Genomic DNA, 17,449 nt, shown 5'->3' with positions numbered 1-17,449 from the left:
GCTCAGCGTTGAGCCCTGCGGGACACCCGTCTGAACTTCTCTGGTCGATGAGGAACACGGGGGCATCCAGATTTGCTGGGAGCGGGAGGTCAAAAAGGATTCCAACCATGACCACACTGGCCCAGAGAGGCCGATGGCGGATAGGCGCATCAAGAGAAGCTGGTGAGGTACCGTGTCGAAGGCGGCAGAGAGGTCTAATAAAATCAGCGCCGCTCTGCCGCCCTTATCCAGACATTCTCTGATTGCCTTTGTCACCTCCACCAGAGCAGTCTCCGTACTATAGGAGGATCTAAAGCCTGACTGCGCTGGATGGAGGGCCCCTGAGTTTTCAACAAAGACATTCAGTTGTCGAAAGGCCACCTTCTCACAAACTTTGGCCAGTGCTGGTAGCAGGGAGATCGGCCTATAATTTGCTGTGATAAGGGGATCAGCCAATGGTTTTTGTAAAAGTGGAAGGAGCTTAGCCTGCTTCCATTGTATCGGCACCATGGCAGACTGCAGCGATTTATTAACAATCGCTGTGACTTCCGTGCCAATAATATCAGATGTAGATTCCCAGCCTCTGCAGGGCTCTAGTGGGGTGGATGGGGGATGCTTCAAACATGAACATATCTTCCTTGCTTGCTGACAAACAGAAGAAGTTCCCTCTAAACCTCAGTCCACAGGCAGCAAGAACAAGCGTTGGCCTTGAGTGCAGAGTTCTCTTCGTACTGTTTGCACAGAGGCCACATGGCCTCTCACACATACTTACTCAAAGTCCTCGTGCGTGTGTGCACAGTCTCAGCAGGAGGCTGAAGTGTTTCTGGCAGGAGTAAAACATTTGTTTGGCTCTGCTCCTCCTTCAAGCCCTCCTCATGGGGCCTGGGGGCTGTGCTACAGGATCACATGACTCTAAAATAGGTTCAGCCCACAACAAGCTAGTTCCTCGCCTGTAACACGTGTGTTACCAGCTGCAAGCTGTTCTGGATACACATGTGACTTTTCCACCTCCCCACGAGGGCAGTTAGAGCTCAATTGCAAAAATCTCAAATGCAAGTCACACAATGGAGCGCTGTGGGTTTACGTCCTTCGGTGACTCGTATTTGGCACCACTGACGGTCAACACCCCAAGTTAAAACCTTGTTTTATTGCTACAGTTGCAGACCCAACCACGAGATTGCGAAACAAAGCACAACATGTGACTCGAACACATTCCAAGGCCAAAGCTATTGTTGGAGATAAAGAACTCGTTTTTTTCTGGTGAACATTTTCTTGTATCTAGTTTACTTTCCCCTGTTTTGTTCACTGAGGTGTTGGTCTCCTTCTCGGTGCCACGATAAGGGGCAGGTAATAGGATCACTGTTGACATCCACAGCTCTGCCCGGTGTGCCGATGACTGTCCCCAGTGGATCTGCTTGGTGTGCCCAAAGCTCTGGTGCCAGGCTCCCTTCTCTGCCAATGACTGTACCCAGTGGGACTGTGGCTCTGCCTGGTATGCCCAGAGCTCTGCCCGGAGTGCCAATGACTGTCCCCGGCAGGACTGGGGCGCTGCCTGGTATGCCGAGAGCTCTGGTGCCATGCTCCCATCTCTGCCTGATGTGCCAATGGCTGTGCCCAGTGGGACTCTGGCTCTGCCCGGTATGCCCAGAGCTCTGGTGCCTGGGTCCCATCTCTGCCCGGTGTGCCAATGACTGTCCCCAGTGGGACTGTGGCTCTGCCTGGTATGCCCAGAGCTCTGCCCGGAGTGCCAATGACTGTCCCCGGCAGGACTGGGGCGCTGCCTGGTATGCCGAGAGCTCTGGTGCCATGCTCCCATCTCTGCTTGATGTGCCAATGGCTGTGCCCAGTGGGACTCTGGCTCTGCCCGGTATGCCCAGAGCTCTGGTGCCAGGGTCCCATCTCTGCCCGGTGTGCCAATGACTGTCCCCAGTGGGACTGTGGCTCTGCCTGGTATGCCCAGAGCTCTGGTGCCAGGGTCCCATCTCTGCCCGGTGTGCCAATGACTGTCCCCAGTGGGACTGTGGCTCTGCCTGGTATGCTTTAAGCCCTGGTGCCAGGGTCCCTTCTCTGCCAATGACTGCCCCAGCGGGAGTGTGGCCCTGCCTGGGATGCCCAGAGCTCTGGTGCCAGGCTCCCATCTCTGCCTGATGTGCCAATGACTGTACCCAGTGGGACTGTGGCTCTGCCTGGTATGCCTGGAGCTCTGCTGGGTGTGCCAATGACTGTCCCCAGCAGGACTGTAGCTGCCTGGTATGCACAGAGCTTAGGTGCCAGGCTCTCTTTTCTGCCAGGTGGGCCAGTGACATTTGTACCTGATGTGCCAGTGTCTGTCGAGAGTGGCCCTGGCCTGCCTAGTATGCTCATAGGTCTGGTGACGAATGTACCTGACCGCACAGAGATCACAGTGAACCCGGTTAAAAGTCCATGGGATAATGGTATCTGCTGACCCCTGGCCTGCAGATATCTGGACCACAGAACACAGAGCGAAGGTCACCTGGGCACAGATACAAACAATCCCAGTTAAATGCAAGTTGAACAAAGATTGCTTCACAACTGGGGATGGTTCAAACAGGCTACAAGGGTTCACACGACAGCTTTGAAAACTCAGGACTCGGTTAAAAGTGACAAAGGCTATTACAGGAAGTTTACACGGTGGTCATGAGGTTTACAATGTGCTGGTCAAACAGTATCAAAAGAGGCAGACCCGAGCAGCGTGAGGGAGAAGAAGGAAGGGCAAGAACTGCTCAGCCTTGGCTCCGGGTCTGTGCCACAACCTTGCTTCCGCCTGCAGCAGAATCCGCAGTCACAAATACAACTGGAAGTTTTAGTGGCATTTGTACCACCAATTAATCTGCCTTTGTGCTGAGGTTGGGGAGTTACAACTTGACAAGGTTTAGTGAGATGGCAAGGCTTTGTGGTGTGTAGAGGGTAACTGCACTGAATCCTTAAATAAAACACATCTCAAAAAAATCATACTCCAAAGTCCCACCCTTGAGAGTCCAAAATAAAGGCACAGGACACGTGCAACCCTGTCTGCCCCACTCTTGCCCACCCGCACATCTGCTCAGCATCCATTGCTTGGGTCTTCACTGGCCAGGACTGGAGGCGTAGCGCTGCCTCATTCATTGTGAGGGGCGTTATCCTCTCTGGGCCTCCTTTCGAGTTTGAAGCAATTGGAAAATACTCACATTTCCTGATGGAAACTCTAAGACAGGGTAGAAACTACCACAGAATTGTTGTACAATAATATCCCTATGATGAGGAAGTTCAGCTGGTGGATTTAACGTCATCTTTAGAGTGCTAGAAAATGGAGCAATTTCAGTTATCTCCGAATTCCAAAGACACCTCTATACTCCAAATACCGTCAGCCTTCCAGGACTGTGTCTACTGGCAAAAACATGCTTTAAAGGCACCTTTGGTCCAGGCGACATTTCCTTCCATGTTGCATTTTATTGAATTATTTTGAGTTCTACCCACCTAAAGTCACTGGGCTTCTGATTTCTGTAGCGGACTTGCCCCTCAGTGGCCTTCTCCGTCTCACTCCGGTGTTCCCTATTCTGGGGTGGTGCCTTGACCTTGATCCAAGATTGACAACAGCTCACCATGAAATCACAGATCAACACTGTCTCCTCACTCTGAGCATGCTACGTCAGATCTTCAAGTGGATACCCATACCTCCTGCTCTCCTGTAAGCCACAGTAGGCCAGCCCCTGCTCTTCATGTAGAGCAGGAGCTGGTCTAATGTGGCTTACAGGAAGAGGAGGAGCTGGCCTTCTGTGACTTAAAGAAAGAGCAGGAACTGGCCTACTGTGGCTTACAGGAAGAGGATGAGCTGGCCTATAGTGACTTACAGGAAGAGGAGGAGCTGGCCTAATGTGGCTTGCAGGAAGAGGAGGAGCTGGCCTACTGTGGCTTAAAGGTAGAGGACAGCTGGCCTATGTGTTTTACAGGAAGAGGAGGAGCTGGCCTACTGTGGCTTACAGGAAGAGAAGTAGGAGCTGGTCTACTGTGACTTACAGGAAGAGCAGGAGCTGGCCTAATGTGGCTTACAGGAAGAGGAGGAGCTGGCCTACTGTGACTTACAGGAAGAGCAGGAGCTAGCCTGCTGTGGCTTACAAGAAGAGCAGGAGCTAGCCTAATATGGCTTTCAGGAAGAGCAGAAGCTAGCCGACTGTGGCTTACAGGAAGAGGAGGAGCTGGCCTAATGTGGCTTACAGGAAGAGGAGGAGCTGGCCTAATGTGGCTTACAGGAAGCAGAGGAGCTTCCCTAATGTGGCTTACAGGAAGAGGAGGAGCTGGCCTAATGTGGCTAACAGGAAGAGGACACCTGGCCTAATGTGGCTTACAGGAAGCAGAGGAGCTTCCCTAATGTGGTTTACAGGAAGAGGAGTAGCTGGCCTAATTTGCTTACAGGAAGAGGAGGAGCTGACCTAATGTGACTTAAAGGAAGAGGAGTAGCTGGCCTAATTTGCTTACAGGAAGAGGAGGAGCTGACCTAATGTGACTTACAGGAAGAGGAGTAGCTGGCCTAATGTGACTTACAGGAAGAGGAGGAGCTGACCTAATGTGACTTAAAGGAAGAGGAGTAGCTGGCCTAATTTGCTTACAGGAAGAGCAGGAGCTGACCTAATGTGACTTACAGGAAGAGGAGGAGCTGGCCTAATGTGACTTACAGGAAGAGCAGGAGCTGGCCTAATGTGGCTTATAGGAAGAGGAGGAGCTAGCCTACTGTGACTTACATGAAGAGCAGGAGCTAGCCTAATATGGCTCTCAGGAAAAGCAGAAGCTAGCTGACTGTGGCTTACAGGAAGAAGAGGAGCTGGCCTACTGTGGCTTACAGGAAGAGCAGGAACTGGCCTACTGTGGCTTACAAGAAGAGCAGCAGCTGGCCTAATATGGCTTGCAGGAAGAGCAGAAGCTAGCCGACCGTGGCTTACAGGTGGAGCAGGAGCTGGTCTAATGTGGCTTACAGGAAGAGTAGGAGCTCCTCTTCACAGTAGGCCAGCTCCACCTATTCCTGTAAGCCATATTAGACCAGCTCCTCCTCTTCCTGTAAGTCACGTTACCCAAGCTCCTACTCTTCCTGTAAGCCACATTAGACACGCCCCTCCTCCTCCTGTAAGCCACATAAGGCCAGCTCCTCCTCTTCCTGTAAGCCACGTTACCCAAACTCCTGCTTTTCCTGTAAGCCACATTAGACCAGCTCCTGCTCCACCTGTAAGCCACGGTCCGCTAGCTTCTGCTCTTCCTGCAAGCCATATTAGGTCAGCTGCTGCTCTTCCTGTAAACCACATTAGGCCAGCTCCTGCTCTTCCTGTAAGTCACATTAGGTCAGCTCCTCTTCTTCCTGTAAGCAAATTAGGCCAGCTACTCCTTTTCCTGTAAGCCACATTAGGCCAGGTGTCCTCTTCCTGTAAGCCACATTAGGCCAGCTCCTCCTCTTCCTGTAAGGCACATTAGGCCAGCTCCTCCTCTTCCTGTAAGGCACATTAGGCCAGCTACTGCTCTTCCTGAGAGCCAGAGTAGGCCAGATCCTGCTCTTCCTGGAAGCAAGCCACGTAAGACCAGCTCCTCCTCTTTCTGTAAGCTGCGTTTTGCATTCTCCTACTCTTCGTATAAGCCATGTTACGCAATCTCATCCTCTTCCTGTAAGCCACATTAGGCCAGCTCGTCCTCTTCCTGTAAGCCACGTTAGGCCAACTCCTCCTCTTCCTGTAGTCCACATTAGGCCAGCTCCTCCTCTTCCTGTAAGCCACGTTAGGCCAGCTCCTTCTCTTCCGGAGAGCCACATTAGGCCAGCTCGTCCTCTTCCTGTAAGCCACGTTAGGCCAACTCCTCCTCTTCCTGTAGTCCACATTAGGCCAGCTCCTCCTCTTCCTGTAAGCCACGTTAGGCCAGCTCCTTCTCTTCCGGAGATCCACATTAGGCCAGCTCTCCCCTTCCTGTAAGCCACATTAGGCCAGCTCTCCCCTTCCTGTAAGCCACATTAGGCCAGCTCCTGCTCTTTCCTAACGGTCCTCTTCCCGTATGAATGAATGAATGAAATTAAACTTATAAACGTGCAACTTTGCCCAAAGGCATCAAGGTGCCTACCAAAGAGATCCAAAAAAAAAGAAAGAAAAGGCAGAACCAAAAGCTAAGGGTATGCTTTAACAAAGAGCCATGTTTTCAAAGCTTTTCTGAAAGATTGCATTGAGGGTAAAATCCTGATCTCTAAGGGAACATTGTTCCACCATCTTGGGGCCAGGTTGGAGAAGGCTCTGCCTCCCCATTTAGCTCTTCGCACTCGAGGCGCAGTAAGGAGCAATTTCGCCGAGGAACGAAGGTTCTTAGCAGGAGAATACGGGAGGAGGAGATCTTTTACGCCTCCAGTCTCTTTCCTGTTTAAAGCACCATACACCAGGCATAACACTTTAAATGAAATCCTGGCGTCAATGAGAAGCCAGTGCAAAGATTTCCTGGCGGCGGTCGCTGACGACCTTCTTGGAAGGTCCAGGATGAACTTCGCCGCTGCATTTTGCACCGATTGAAGGCCTTGCAACAGACCTTTATTGGCTCCGGCATATAAAGCATTGCAATAATCAAGCCGAGATGTTATCAGAGCTACGACAGTTTGTTTCCGAGCTTGCACAGACAGATAGTACTTGATTTTGCGCAAGATTGCAATGATGCCCCAGCAGGTGGAAATGGTCCACCTTACTTGAAGAGCCATATCAAGGGAGGGATCAATCATAACCCCCAGATTTCGTGCTGCACGAGTTGGGGCCGGACAGGTCCCCAAGGATTCGGGCCACCATTCCGCCGACCAGATGTCTTCCTTCTCGCCGAATACAAGGATCTCCGTCTTTTCGCCATTTAGCCGCAGTGAATTGTTGATCATCCAAAGGGCAACTGCCTCCATGCAGAGTCTGAACTTAGAGGCAGAGGAGCTGACAGGCTGGGCGAGAGACAGCAAGATCTGCGTGTCATCGGCGTACGACACTACCTCCATCTTGAAAGATCTAATGAGCCTGGCCAGGGGGGTCACATAGATGTTAAACAGGGTCGGGCTTAACGCCGACCCCTGTGGGACCCCCCAATTCAGCAGCAGGGATGGAGATAGGAACTCTCCCAGCTTCACTCTCTGTTCCCTCAGGTCCAAGAACTGGCCAACAGGCTTAAAGCGTGCCCCTCCACCCCTATCTCCCTCAGACGAGATGTTAAAACGAGGGGAGACAGGGTGTCAAACGCAGCTGTGAGATCCAGAAGGATCAGCAACGTACTTCCGCCCTTGTCAACCGTGGTGCGGATGTTATCAAGCACCACGGTCAGGGCGGATTCTGTGCTATGACCCTTCCGGAAACCATGCTGCGAGTGATCCAAGAGACCAGCGGAATCCAGAAAGGAAGAAAGATGATGGTGTAGATGGATTTCCAGCATCTTTGCTGGGGCTGGGAGCAGCGAAATGGGGCGGAAATTTTTCAGCACTTCTGGGTCCAGTGACGGCTTCTTCAAGAGCGGCTTCACGACCGCTTTCTTCCATTGGGAAGGGAAAGTGCCTTCACTCAAGGCCTTGTTCATAATCTGAAGTAACGGGGGCAGGAGAGTTTCCTTACATTGTTTGAGGAGATGAAGAGGGCAGGGATCGAGAGGTGAGCCTTATTTGGTCTTGGTCAAGAGAACTTCTAATTCCTGTAAGGAAAGTGAAGGAAAGCTAGACAATGAGATCGAATTTATAGGACCGACCGGCCCAGTGAGGGGAGGGATCTGAGGAACAGAGAGGGCAGGCAAAGATGCAGGGATCCTTTGGAGCTCAAGAGCCGAGACAATGCCCTCAATTTTGTCCTGAAAAAATTCTGCTATGTTGTCACAAAGCTGCTGTGAATTAATAACAGGATCAGGGGTCTTCAGAGTAATTAAAGAGTCGACGATATTAAAGAGCTCTTTCGGAGAGGTAAGAGCCCCAGTGAGGTTTGAAAAATATTCTTGCTTAGTTCTAATAAGCTCCGTCCTGTATTCCCTCAGAAGAGTTTTGTGATCCTCTCTATCCTGCATATTCCCGCTAGATCTCCAACATCGTTCCTGCTTTCTACAGGCTTGTCTTAATAGCCTTAGGGACTAAACATACCAAGGAGCCGATGGCCTTTTCCAGCACTGTAGCGCAAAGAGAGAGGTGCAAGCTCATCCACAGCTTCAGAGGTGACGTCTTCAAACCTCTGTACCGCGGAGTCAACGTCCTCATCTCTTAAAATTAATAAAGTGGAAATTAATGGAGCCAATGACTCATTAGTCACCTTCCTCAGATTTCGCTTGAGTTCCAGTTTGCTGGGACCTTTCGGGATATTATTAATAGGAGTGGTCTCCAATGACAGTGGGATGGCAAAATGATCTGACCAGGAAAGTGGCATAGGTACTTCAACTGACAAACGTCTGTCGTTTGTAAAACCTCCGTCCAAAGTATGGCCCGCCTGATGGGTGGCACCCTTGAGTAATTGCTGCAAACCACAGGCAGATAGAGTATCTTGGAGGCAGAGGGTGTCTTTTACCTCTAAATTTTCTAAATGGAAATTCATGTCTCCCAGAACTGTGACAGACTCAGATCCAAAATTGGGTTCCAGAATAGTAAGCAAGTGGTGAGTGAAATCCGCTCTGGGCCCTGGAGGTCTATATATGAGCACGCCCTTAAAAGGGATGGAGTAGGATGCATAAATGGAAAAATGCAGAGCCTGGACGCCTTCATGAGGAGCAGATAAAGGTGTCGTGTGACACAAATGGGAATCCCTATGCAGGATACCAAGCCCTCCGCCAACACGACCCGCTCTATCCAGCCTAACCAAGGTGTAGCCATCTGGGACTGCCTCAACGAGATCAGGCCCCGAGGATTCCTTGGCCCATGTTTCCATTATGAAAACCCAGGAGGGTTTATTTACCCCAACAAAATCTTTAAAAGACACGTTATTCTTGATTAAAGATCTAGCATTACTCAAATAACCATGGTCTCTGCTTAAGTCTAAAGGACGGTCCACCAAAGGGATTGTGTTAAAAAGTCGGCAAGAGGACACAGCAGCAGTGCAACGGGACCCAAAACAACCACAGGTGGAAGAAGAGTGTACGGCCTCAGTAAACTACGATAGTAGGGCCTTTTCCTGTAAGCTACACTAGGCCAGCTCCTGCTCTTCCTGCAGGTGCAGGCCAGCGCCTCCTCTTCCAGTAGGTTGCTGCAGACCGTCTCCTCTTCTGCCATCTCCTCCTCCTACTGACTCATCCTTTCCCTAAAGAGAGAAGCTGCTTTCTTTGTGCCTTTCAGGCTTACTCAAGCCTTGGTGAGAATATACAAAGTTGTGTGTTCAGTATTTCTCTGGATGTCTGGCAGGAAGCGAGGGCCCAACCCTCAGGGGGACCACCTTTCAGCTCCTACCCCTAGCCAGGAGGGACAAAGAGAGTGGATATCTGCTGGAATGTGCATTAGCTGTCACCAGCCAGACTTCTGACAGGCAAGCAGGGGGCATCTTTGATGAAGCGCCTGGAGGCTGTTGCTGGGCAGAGGTTTCATTGGCAGTTCAAGCCCTCCCAGGTGAAGTCCAGAAGCCGGACACTGGAGTGCAGACCCTAGTGGCCCCAACATGACCGGGTATAAAAATGTCAAAGACCTTTACCAAAGTATCAATCCCTGTGTTCAGCACTCTGTTTCCCTATAGGTTCATGTAGAGGCTGGGGCACCTGCCCCCACTTGGGGAGGGGAGTTCATGTTGTGTATTAGCCTTGACCAGCAGACTTGGGTTCATTGTGTGAAGCTGCTAACCGAGGGCTCGCCATGCAAGGCCAATGAGAAAAACACACAGGGTGAAGCAGACAAGGGTGAATGGTGCAGCCATTGGGTCTTTGGGCATCTTTCACCCTTGGAGTGGGGCTCCGTACATGTACCAAACACATTATGCTCCCACGGTTAACTTGCACCATACGGGTGTCATGTTATGCCCTCCTGGTTAAACTGCCCTTACAGATACCATACACTTTATGCCCTGCTGGTTAAACTGCCCTTACAAATGTCACTCTATCCTCGCTTGGTTATCTTGCTCCTTACAGGTATCATGCTGTGTTTGCAGGGTTGCCACCCTCACCAGTGTCGGATCTAGTTTTCCCTGTGGTGGGTCTGGGGCGGAGGGGTTCTGTGGCCAGCACAGCCCCCGTTCCCCGCTATGTGGAGGTGGACAGCCACCAACCCTTGCTGGTTTCCACTTGCCAGTCTCCTGTAACTCAATCTCTTAGTACAGAAGCACTGAGGCTCCACAGGCCCCTCTCTCACAGGAAGGCTGGACCCTGTGTGCCACTTTCCTGGCACATCTTTGAGGAACACGTCACAGAGGCACTGTGCAAAACCCATGACGGAAAGTGATAGGGGTGTGCCCTGGTTCACACGTGAACACCCCGAGGCAGTGGTTCATGTGAAATAATAAACTCTGCCGCGTCATCGGCCTAGAAAAACTCAGGCAGAGAGTCTAGGGTTACTCTGAAGGCCCTGGCACCTCCAGGTGGACGCGCCCTCCATGGACTAGGCTGCCGGCTGTCACCTTATCTTCCTACAAACAAGGTCTAAATCAGGTACTTAAAACTAGAATTACAAATCTGTTAAAAACAGGGGGATCCCCTTAAAGCCCCACATCTGTACACCTTTCCATTGCCCCTGGCAGGGCCACTTATGGCTTGATTTTTAATAGATGTTAATACTCAAGTGCTTTTTCCAAGCCTTCTTCTAAAAGTGCTAGCTTCTTTCCCAATGCATTTCTTGCCACCTGATTAGCACTCGTAACTCGCTGTCTTGCACTTAATATTGTGCACTCACAACCACCACACGGTCAGTCAGGTGTGCGCAGAGTGCCACTGTTAGTGGTGTGGTGTGGTGTGGTGTGGTGTGGTGTGCTCAGGTGGACTCACCCCTGTGAAGTCTAGATGGACATCACTGCATCCAGCTGGAAGGGAAGGTTCGGGAGATTGGGTCAGGAGGTCTGGCATGGGGAGCCCCTCCAACTTTTGGGGTAGTCCATGGTGCCTCAGATGGTGAACATTGCACGGTGTCTGGCTCAGAGATCAAAGAGCCACATTACCAAACCGCCTCCTGAAGGTGTTAATCCACCATGGAGAGTTGGACGGTGTCTAGCTCAGAGAGCCAGGTAGAAGGCAAGGAAAAGCACCCTGGATCTAAAGCAAACTACCAGAATCATCAGGACCATCCCAGCGCTACTCCAGTTTAAGAAAGATCTCAGGATGCACCTCTTAAAGAATACTACATCATGACAAAGAGTCCACCGCCACTCTCAGAATCCCGTCCGCTCCCCAGATGAAGGCCCTACAGGCTCAGCTTGGTCATCGGAGCCCATGTGCAGCACACGCCCACCCTCTTGACCTCTCTTGACCTGCTGCTCATGGTGCTGGAGATCACTGAGGAAGACTGAAGGAAGTGACTCGATTAGGGCCACACGGGTCTCTCGCGACCGCCTCTCAGCCTTCCATACAAATGAAGAGTCGGTCCGACAGTAGAGAATACAAACCAAGGATATTTTATTCAGGTGCACTCAAGAGGAGCCTCGTCTGACCAGCCTCCTAGGACTGCTGAAGAGGGACTTACTTCAGCCAACGTAGAGATACATTGTGTACGTTTCTGAACCAAAAATGTCCCACCCATAATGGAAATCTACTAGCAGGTGCAGCTAAGACAAAGAGGTACAGTAAGACGAGTCTCGACTCTGAGACCGGGCACACATTATCTTTATGCTAAGGTAGTTCTATTCGTGTCTATTGCTAGGCTCGTGTGAGAAAGCTCTATCTATGGGAAAGGAATGCGTTAATAAGAACAGTGTATTCATTAGCAGAGCAAGTCCTAACCTTGGAGAAATGAACATTTCCACAGCCTGCTTATCGTGTAAGAGAATACGTAGCTGACGACATGATTTAAAAGGACGTCTGAACAGAAAATGGTGCCGCGAATGCTAACTTAACACGAGAACAAAGCACAACCAAAATAGCAAAGCATTTTCATTTCATCAAGACTTGGGTTTATGCTTTACCAAGGTCCTTCATTCTTGGGGTGCTCCCCAATAGAACAGGTAGTGGAGTCTGTGAGGAAAAAAGGAGGGGGGGGGGACAATAGTCACTTCTGGAGGTAACCAATGAAATAAGTGCTAGAACAGCGAACCCTTACAACAGGCGTCAAAGATCCTTCAGAATGCTTACTCATGCATTAGCTGCTTTCAGTAGTAACAAACGTTTTAACTATGTATGTTAAATAATACATTAAATTATTGGTATATTTGCTTGGAATGTAAATTTTCAAATATTCTGTATAACATTATTTTAAAATATAACCAGTGGAATTGAAAAGTGGCGAAACCAAAGATGAAACTACAGACAGAGCTCAAGATCTACACACAGAGAGTGCCCAGATTGCAGGCGTGAGAGTCATTTGTTCTTTTCAAGCAGGAATCTTGAGCCCTACACAAAATTAGCCCTTCTCTGGCCCTTCAGAGAGGAAGAGACCCTCTTTCAGAACAACACAGCAAACAAACCCATTTCTCCTTCACCAAATGGCCCTCTTTCATCCAACGCAAACCACTTTCCTGCCCACAAAAAGCAAACAAACCCCATTGTGGGAAACACACAGGAATCACCCCTGTTCTAGTCCAACATAGAGTACAACCACACCTCTTTGGTCCAGCAACACGCATACCCTCAACGGTACTACACAAAGACCCCCCACATGGGGATGCGACCAACATAAAATCCCTGCTTTGGGGCAACACCCGACCAACAAACCCCTCCTTAGTCGTGTACAGAATAAAAAAACTCTGTTCGGTCCTAACATAAACACAACAGCTTAACTTAAGTAAGCACGTAAGTAAATACATTCCTTGTTCCACACAGACTTCTGACCAGCATAAACCCACTCTCTGTTGACCCATCACACAAACACACTGCACCAGAGGCAGACTATACTGCTGTTGTCCAGTCCTCAGGACACTATGGTATATGGTCTAGAAAAAGGAAACTTCCTCCAGGTTTTTAATGGTCTCCTCCCGAAAACAGTGCTTCGGGTGCACTTGTGATTCTCTTCTTCTTTCTGATTGTGATGTCTCTGACTGTATTGTTTCTGCCTATGGTGTCTCATACCTCTCTCTCTTTGTCGTCTTTGCTTCTACAGGTATTGGGCCATCTGAAGACTACACTCTCCAGCACCGTGCTTTCCAAAGCTCCTGAAAATGAAGGCCCGCCAACTTCAAGCCCACAGAATCGGACGCCAGAGAAGATACCTACTGCTTCACCTGAACCCCTGGCAGCCTTCACTTCCGTCCACTCTAGTGAGACCTCCAAAGCCATCCCTCCATCCCAACATATGCCTAGCGATCCCTGGAATGAGAAACTGAACAATCAGCAAGGAACACAGGCCTCGGTCCCAACCAGCCTTCTGGATATACAGCCCGTCTCAAATGTCTTGGTGAGACAGACACCGATAATGTCAAAAGAGACCCCTTCTGCCTCCCTGGATCCTGGTACAGCAGCTCTAGCGAATGAGCTGACCTCAAGTCTTCTCGTGGGAGGGGCGCCTCTTGGCCCTTCTGGAGGCTTCCCATTGTCCGAGGATTCCAATAGAGCTTCTGTGGAGACTCACCTGTCTTCTAGCCTTGACACCAGGGTGTCATCTACACCTCTTGCAGATTCTGCCGATTCTAGCAGGACCAACGTGGAGAGTGAGTTATCCTCTAGCCTGCTTTTAGGAGGGGCACCTCTTGAAACTTCATCCTCTGAGCCCGCCACCCGAAAGATAATCTCACCCAGGGAGGCCGATGTTGCAGGAAATGGCTCTCCTCCAAAGATGGAAAGCTCCAGTTCACTGGGAGGCGGCAGTCACTTTCTTACCAGGGCTTCTCACCTGATGGAACATTCCTATCCGAAGGATCCAGGTGATGCTCATGCCATGTCTGAGCAATCCCTCGGAGGAATGGACTGGAGTCTTTCAGAGTCCTTTGACTGGAACTCTCCAGCGAGGAGTTCTGAGTGGTCCATGAGGAGAGCAAATCTGCCTGCATCTTCAACTAATGAGATTACTGCTGCTAAGCATTCTCCGAGTGATGAAGCAGCTGTGTTGGTCCCTTACACTGGCCATGCTCTCGTGGGTGCACCAGCACATGAAACAAAGATGTATCATGGGCCAGGCATTGATGGAAGCGCAGAACTGACTACAGTTGCAGATACGGCTGTCACTGATTCCAGCCCCGAAGCTAGGCTTCGAACGCTTCCCAGTGAAGAAGAACTTGATGATATTTCAGGCGCAATAGAATTCCCCAAGTGGGAACGAAGGCAGTATTCTGGAGAAAAGGCAAGGCCCTCGACCCCTGAGAAGCTTAAAGAGGCAGAGCCCAGCCCAGCAACTGGAATAGAGATGTGGAGGGAGAGCGAAGTCTCCGTGGGAAGGGTCCCTGAAGGTTTAATGGATGCAGGCTTGTCTTCTGGGGTCCCTACTGTTGAGGAGCCTCAAGAGGAACCGAATACCCAGAGATTGAAGTTTGATGTTTTCCAGGCAGAAGAGGTGTTTGAGCCCCACACTGGATCTACCAAGATATGTCAGGTGGAAACCGAGCCTGATATTTCCCACACTGGGCTGGCAGCAGAGGTGGCGGACGCACAAGGCTTGCTAGAGCCTCTGAGACCTATCCTGCTTTCTGACCCTGCAGCCGAACCATGCGTCCTCTATCATGGGCTCGCCCCTGTGGAACACGCCACTCCCACCCGCGAGGACGACTCTTGCTTATCAATACTTGAAGCCAGAGGGGAGCACCGTCTGGAAGAGAAGCATTTTGCAAAAGGGGAAAGTGAGTCCTGGTGCATGGTAGGCACCCCAGAGAAGAGTGAAGCATGGGAGGCCATGGACACCCAAACCCAGGATTTGGAGGTGAGCGACTTCGACCCGATGCGGAGTCCGACTGAGGCGGAGAAGGTAGTGGGAGCCAGGGAACCCGACTCACACTGGCTGGAGGAGCTGCTGTCACCGACCCCCATAAGTGGGGACCTGGAGCAGGACCTGGAGGAGACCACAACGAGCCAAGAGTATCAGGTACGCCTGGACCTTTTATTTATTTTTGGGGGGTGGGAGGGACTAGTGGAGGTTTATGGCCGTAAGTTAGGAGCTGGGACCTGACTTACATCCATCTGTCTCTTTTTGGTCTTTAAATGTTCAATAGTGCAAAATCCAGTAAACACACAATCTTTATATTCTTTCCATTTTTAACTTCTGTCACTCAATTCCAACTTTATCTGCGGAAAGATATCTCCTGAAAGGGAGAACTTAAAGTGAACCGCTCTCCCTCCCTCCTGTTTTCTGGAACATTTCACGTTACTTTGTTACATTCAGCGAATACAGTGGCATCAGGGCTCCTCTAAGGTAACACACAAAAAAGTACCTTTCTTGCTCTTGTGTAAGAGAACAAGAAGGAGAGAAGAAAGATGGTGGTTCCCAAAGTGACACTAATTACATTGAAAAAGATAAAATTACTGGAGTATTCTGGGACTTGTCTTGTGCATTCGCTATCCGCTCTGCTGAAATCCTGGGAGGCTTGAACTACCCTCCTGATGGTATCTCTGACACATTTCCTCGCTTAGCTGAGAATTTCTAGGGCTTTGTGTCTAGGTAGTGGACCAGGGAACCCATACAGTTCAGCGGGCACATTCTTAATTTTGTGTTTGCTGGCGAGTCCATCATTCGCCATCTGTTCTTGCCGTCTGTGACCTGGACTAGCTTCATTCGCCATCATCTGGTTTATGTTTGCGAAATTCATCTGGTCCATTTTCAACTGTCTGTTGCTGTATTTGAGTGTTGAACTGTTACTAATGAGTTGGAAACTTTGCCAGGCAGTAAGGAAGTAATAAAAATAATAATGGAATAATACTGCCATAAATGTGCCACATTATGGCACATTTCCTGTTGCATAATTTAGTAAAACCTCCTGCATAATCTGACCCTCCTCTCTCTCATACCTCCAGTGGCAATGGCTATACAGCACGTCTTCAAGCAGTGAAGTTCAGTTTTATCAATCCTCTCCTCCAGTCATTTTCAAATATCTCCTGAGGTCTTGGCCAGCTCTTTCCTCTCCATAAATATCTCCCAAGAATATCATGCCATGTCGCCTCCTGCAAGGTTATGTGGCATCTTACTTCAGAACCAAAACACTAACATTTATGAGAGAATCACATTTTCCATTTCTTGAGCAGCCGTCCCTGATACCGTTTCGCCTCCTCCAGTAATGAGTAAAGCTGAGCTGAGTCAGGCACTAGTGAGCCTTCAATCTCGTGGACTTTGTGTAAGATCTGTGTCCTGTCTCCATTGTATAAACCCTGGAGCTTGCTGGCTTGTGATTTTATTAATTAAGGAACCTTGTATCACATGGATGTTAAGTAAGATATGTGTCCTTCCTCCATAATATCAGCTTATGAGCATGCTGGTATATTACTTTCTTAATTAATTAAATATAAATCACAAGGAAGTGATGTAATATCTGTGTATTGGCTCCATCGTACAAGCCTTGGAGCTTGCTGGCTTGTAATTTTATTAATTAAAGAACCTTAAATCACGTGGGCGAGATTTAAGATGTGTCATAGCTAATCCTGCAAAAATATGACCTTCCTGGTTTTTGAGTATAGTAACATCTAGTATTATTTATGATGTGTGTAAGAATGTAGTCCTCTTACCATTGAGTAAATAAACTGCATAAATGAAACACAGTCACGACTCTACTCCACGCTTGAGCCAAGATTGAACCTCTGTCATATCACTCTACTCCACACTTGAGCCCCGATTGACCCCGTCATATGACTCTACTCCACGCTTGAGCCAAGATTGAACCTCTGTCATATGACTCTACTCCACGCTTGAGCCAAGATTGAACCTCTGTCATATGACTCTACTCCACGCTTGAGCCAAGATTGAACCTCTGTCATATGACTCTACTCCACGCTTGAGCCAAGATTGAACCTCTGTCACATGACTCTACTCCACGCTTGGGCCAAGATTTAACCTCTTGTCATATGACTCTACTCCCCGCTTGAGCCAAGATTGAACCTCTGTCATATGACTCTACTCCACGCTTGAGCCAAGATTGAACCTCTGTCATATGACTCTACTCCACGCTTGAGCCAAGATTGAACCTCTGTCGTATGACTCTACTCCATGCTTGAGCCAAGATTGAACCTCTGTCATATGACTCTACTCCACGCTAGAGCCAAGCTTGAACTTCTGTCATATGACTCTACTCCATGCTTGAGCCAAGATTGAACCTCTGTCACATGACTCTACTCCATGCTTGAGCCAAGATTGAACCTCTGTCGTATGACTCTACTCCATGCTTGAGCCAAGATTGAACCTCCTTCACAGGACTCTACTCCACGCTTGAGCCAAGATTGAACCTCTGTCACATGACTCTACTCCACGCTTGAGCCAAGATTG

The 17,449-nt window shown here is 49.6% G+C and overlaps 1 protein-coding gene across 2 annotated transcripts in view; it reads left to right on the top strand.

Moving 5' to 3' along the window:
- Positions 1-17,449, top strand: part of CNOT12 (CCR4-NOT transcription complex subunit 12) — a 381,414-nt gene that overhangs the window by 226,784 nt on the left and 137,181 nt on the right. For both annotated transcript variants that reach the window (XR_015307571.1, XM_086953347.1), the window contains exon 5: positions 13,154-15,064. Coding sequence is in view for 1 of the 2 variants with exons in the window: in XM_086953347.1 (XP_086809473.1) it covers positions 13,154-15,064 (1,911 nt within the window). In the remaining variant the exon portion in view is untranslated. The remainder of the gene's footprint in view (positions 1-13,153; positions 15,065-17,449) is intronic.

Source organism: Lissotriton vulgaris, chromosome 1_2 (genome assembly GCF_964263255.1).
Source record: "Lissotriton vulgaris chromosome 1_2, aLisVul1.2, whole genome shotgun sequence".
In the NCBI taxonomy this organism is placed as follows: domain Eukaryota; kingdom Metazoa; phylum Chordata; class Amphibia; order Caudata; family Salamandridae; genus Lissotriton; species Lissotriton vulgaris.
This window is presented reverse-complemented; position numbering and strand designations above follow the sequence as displayed.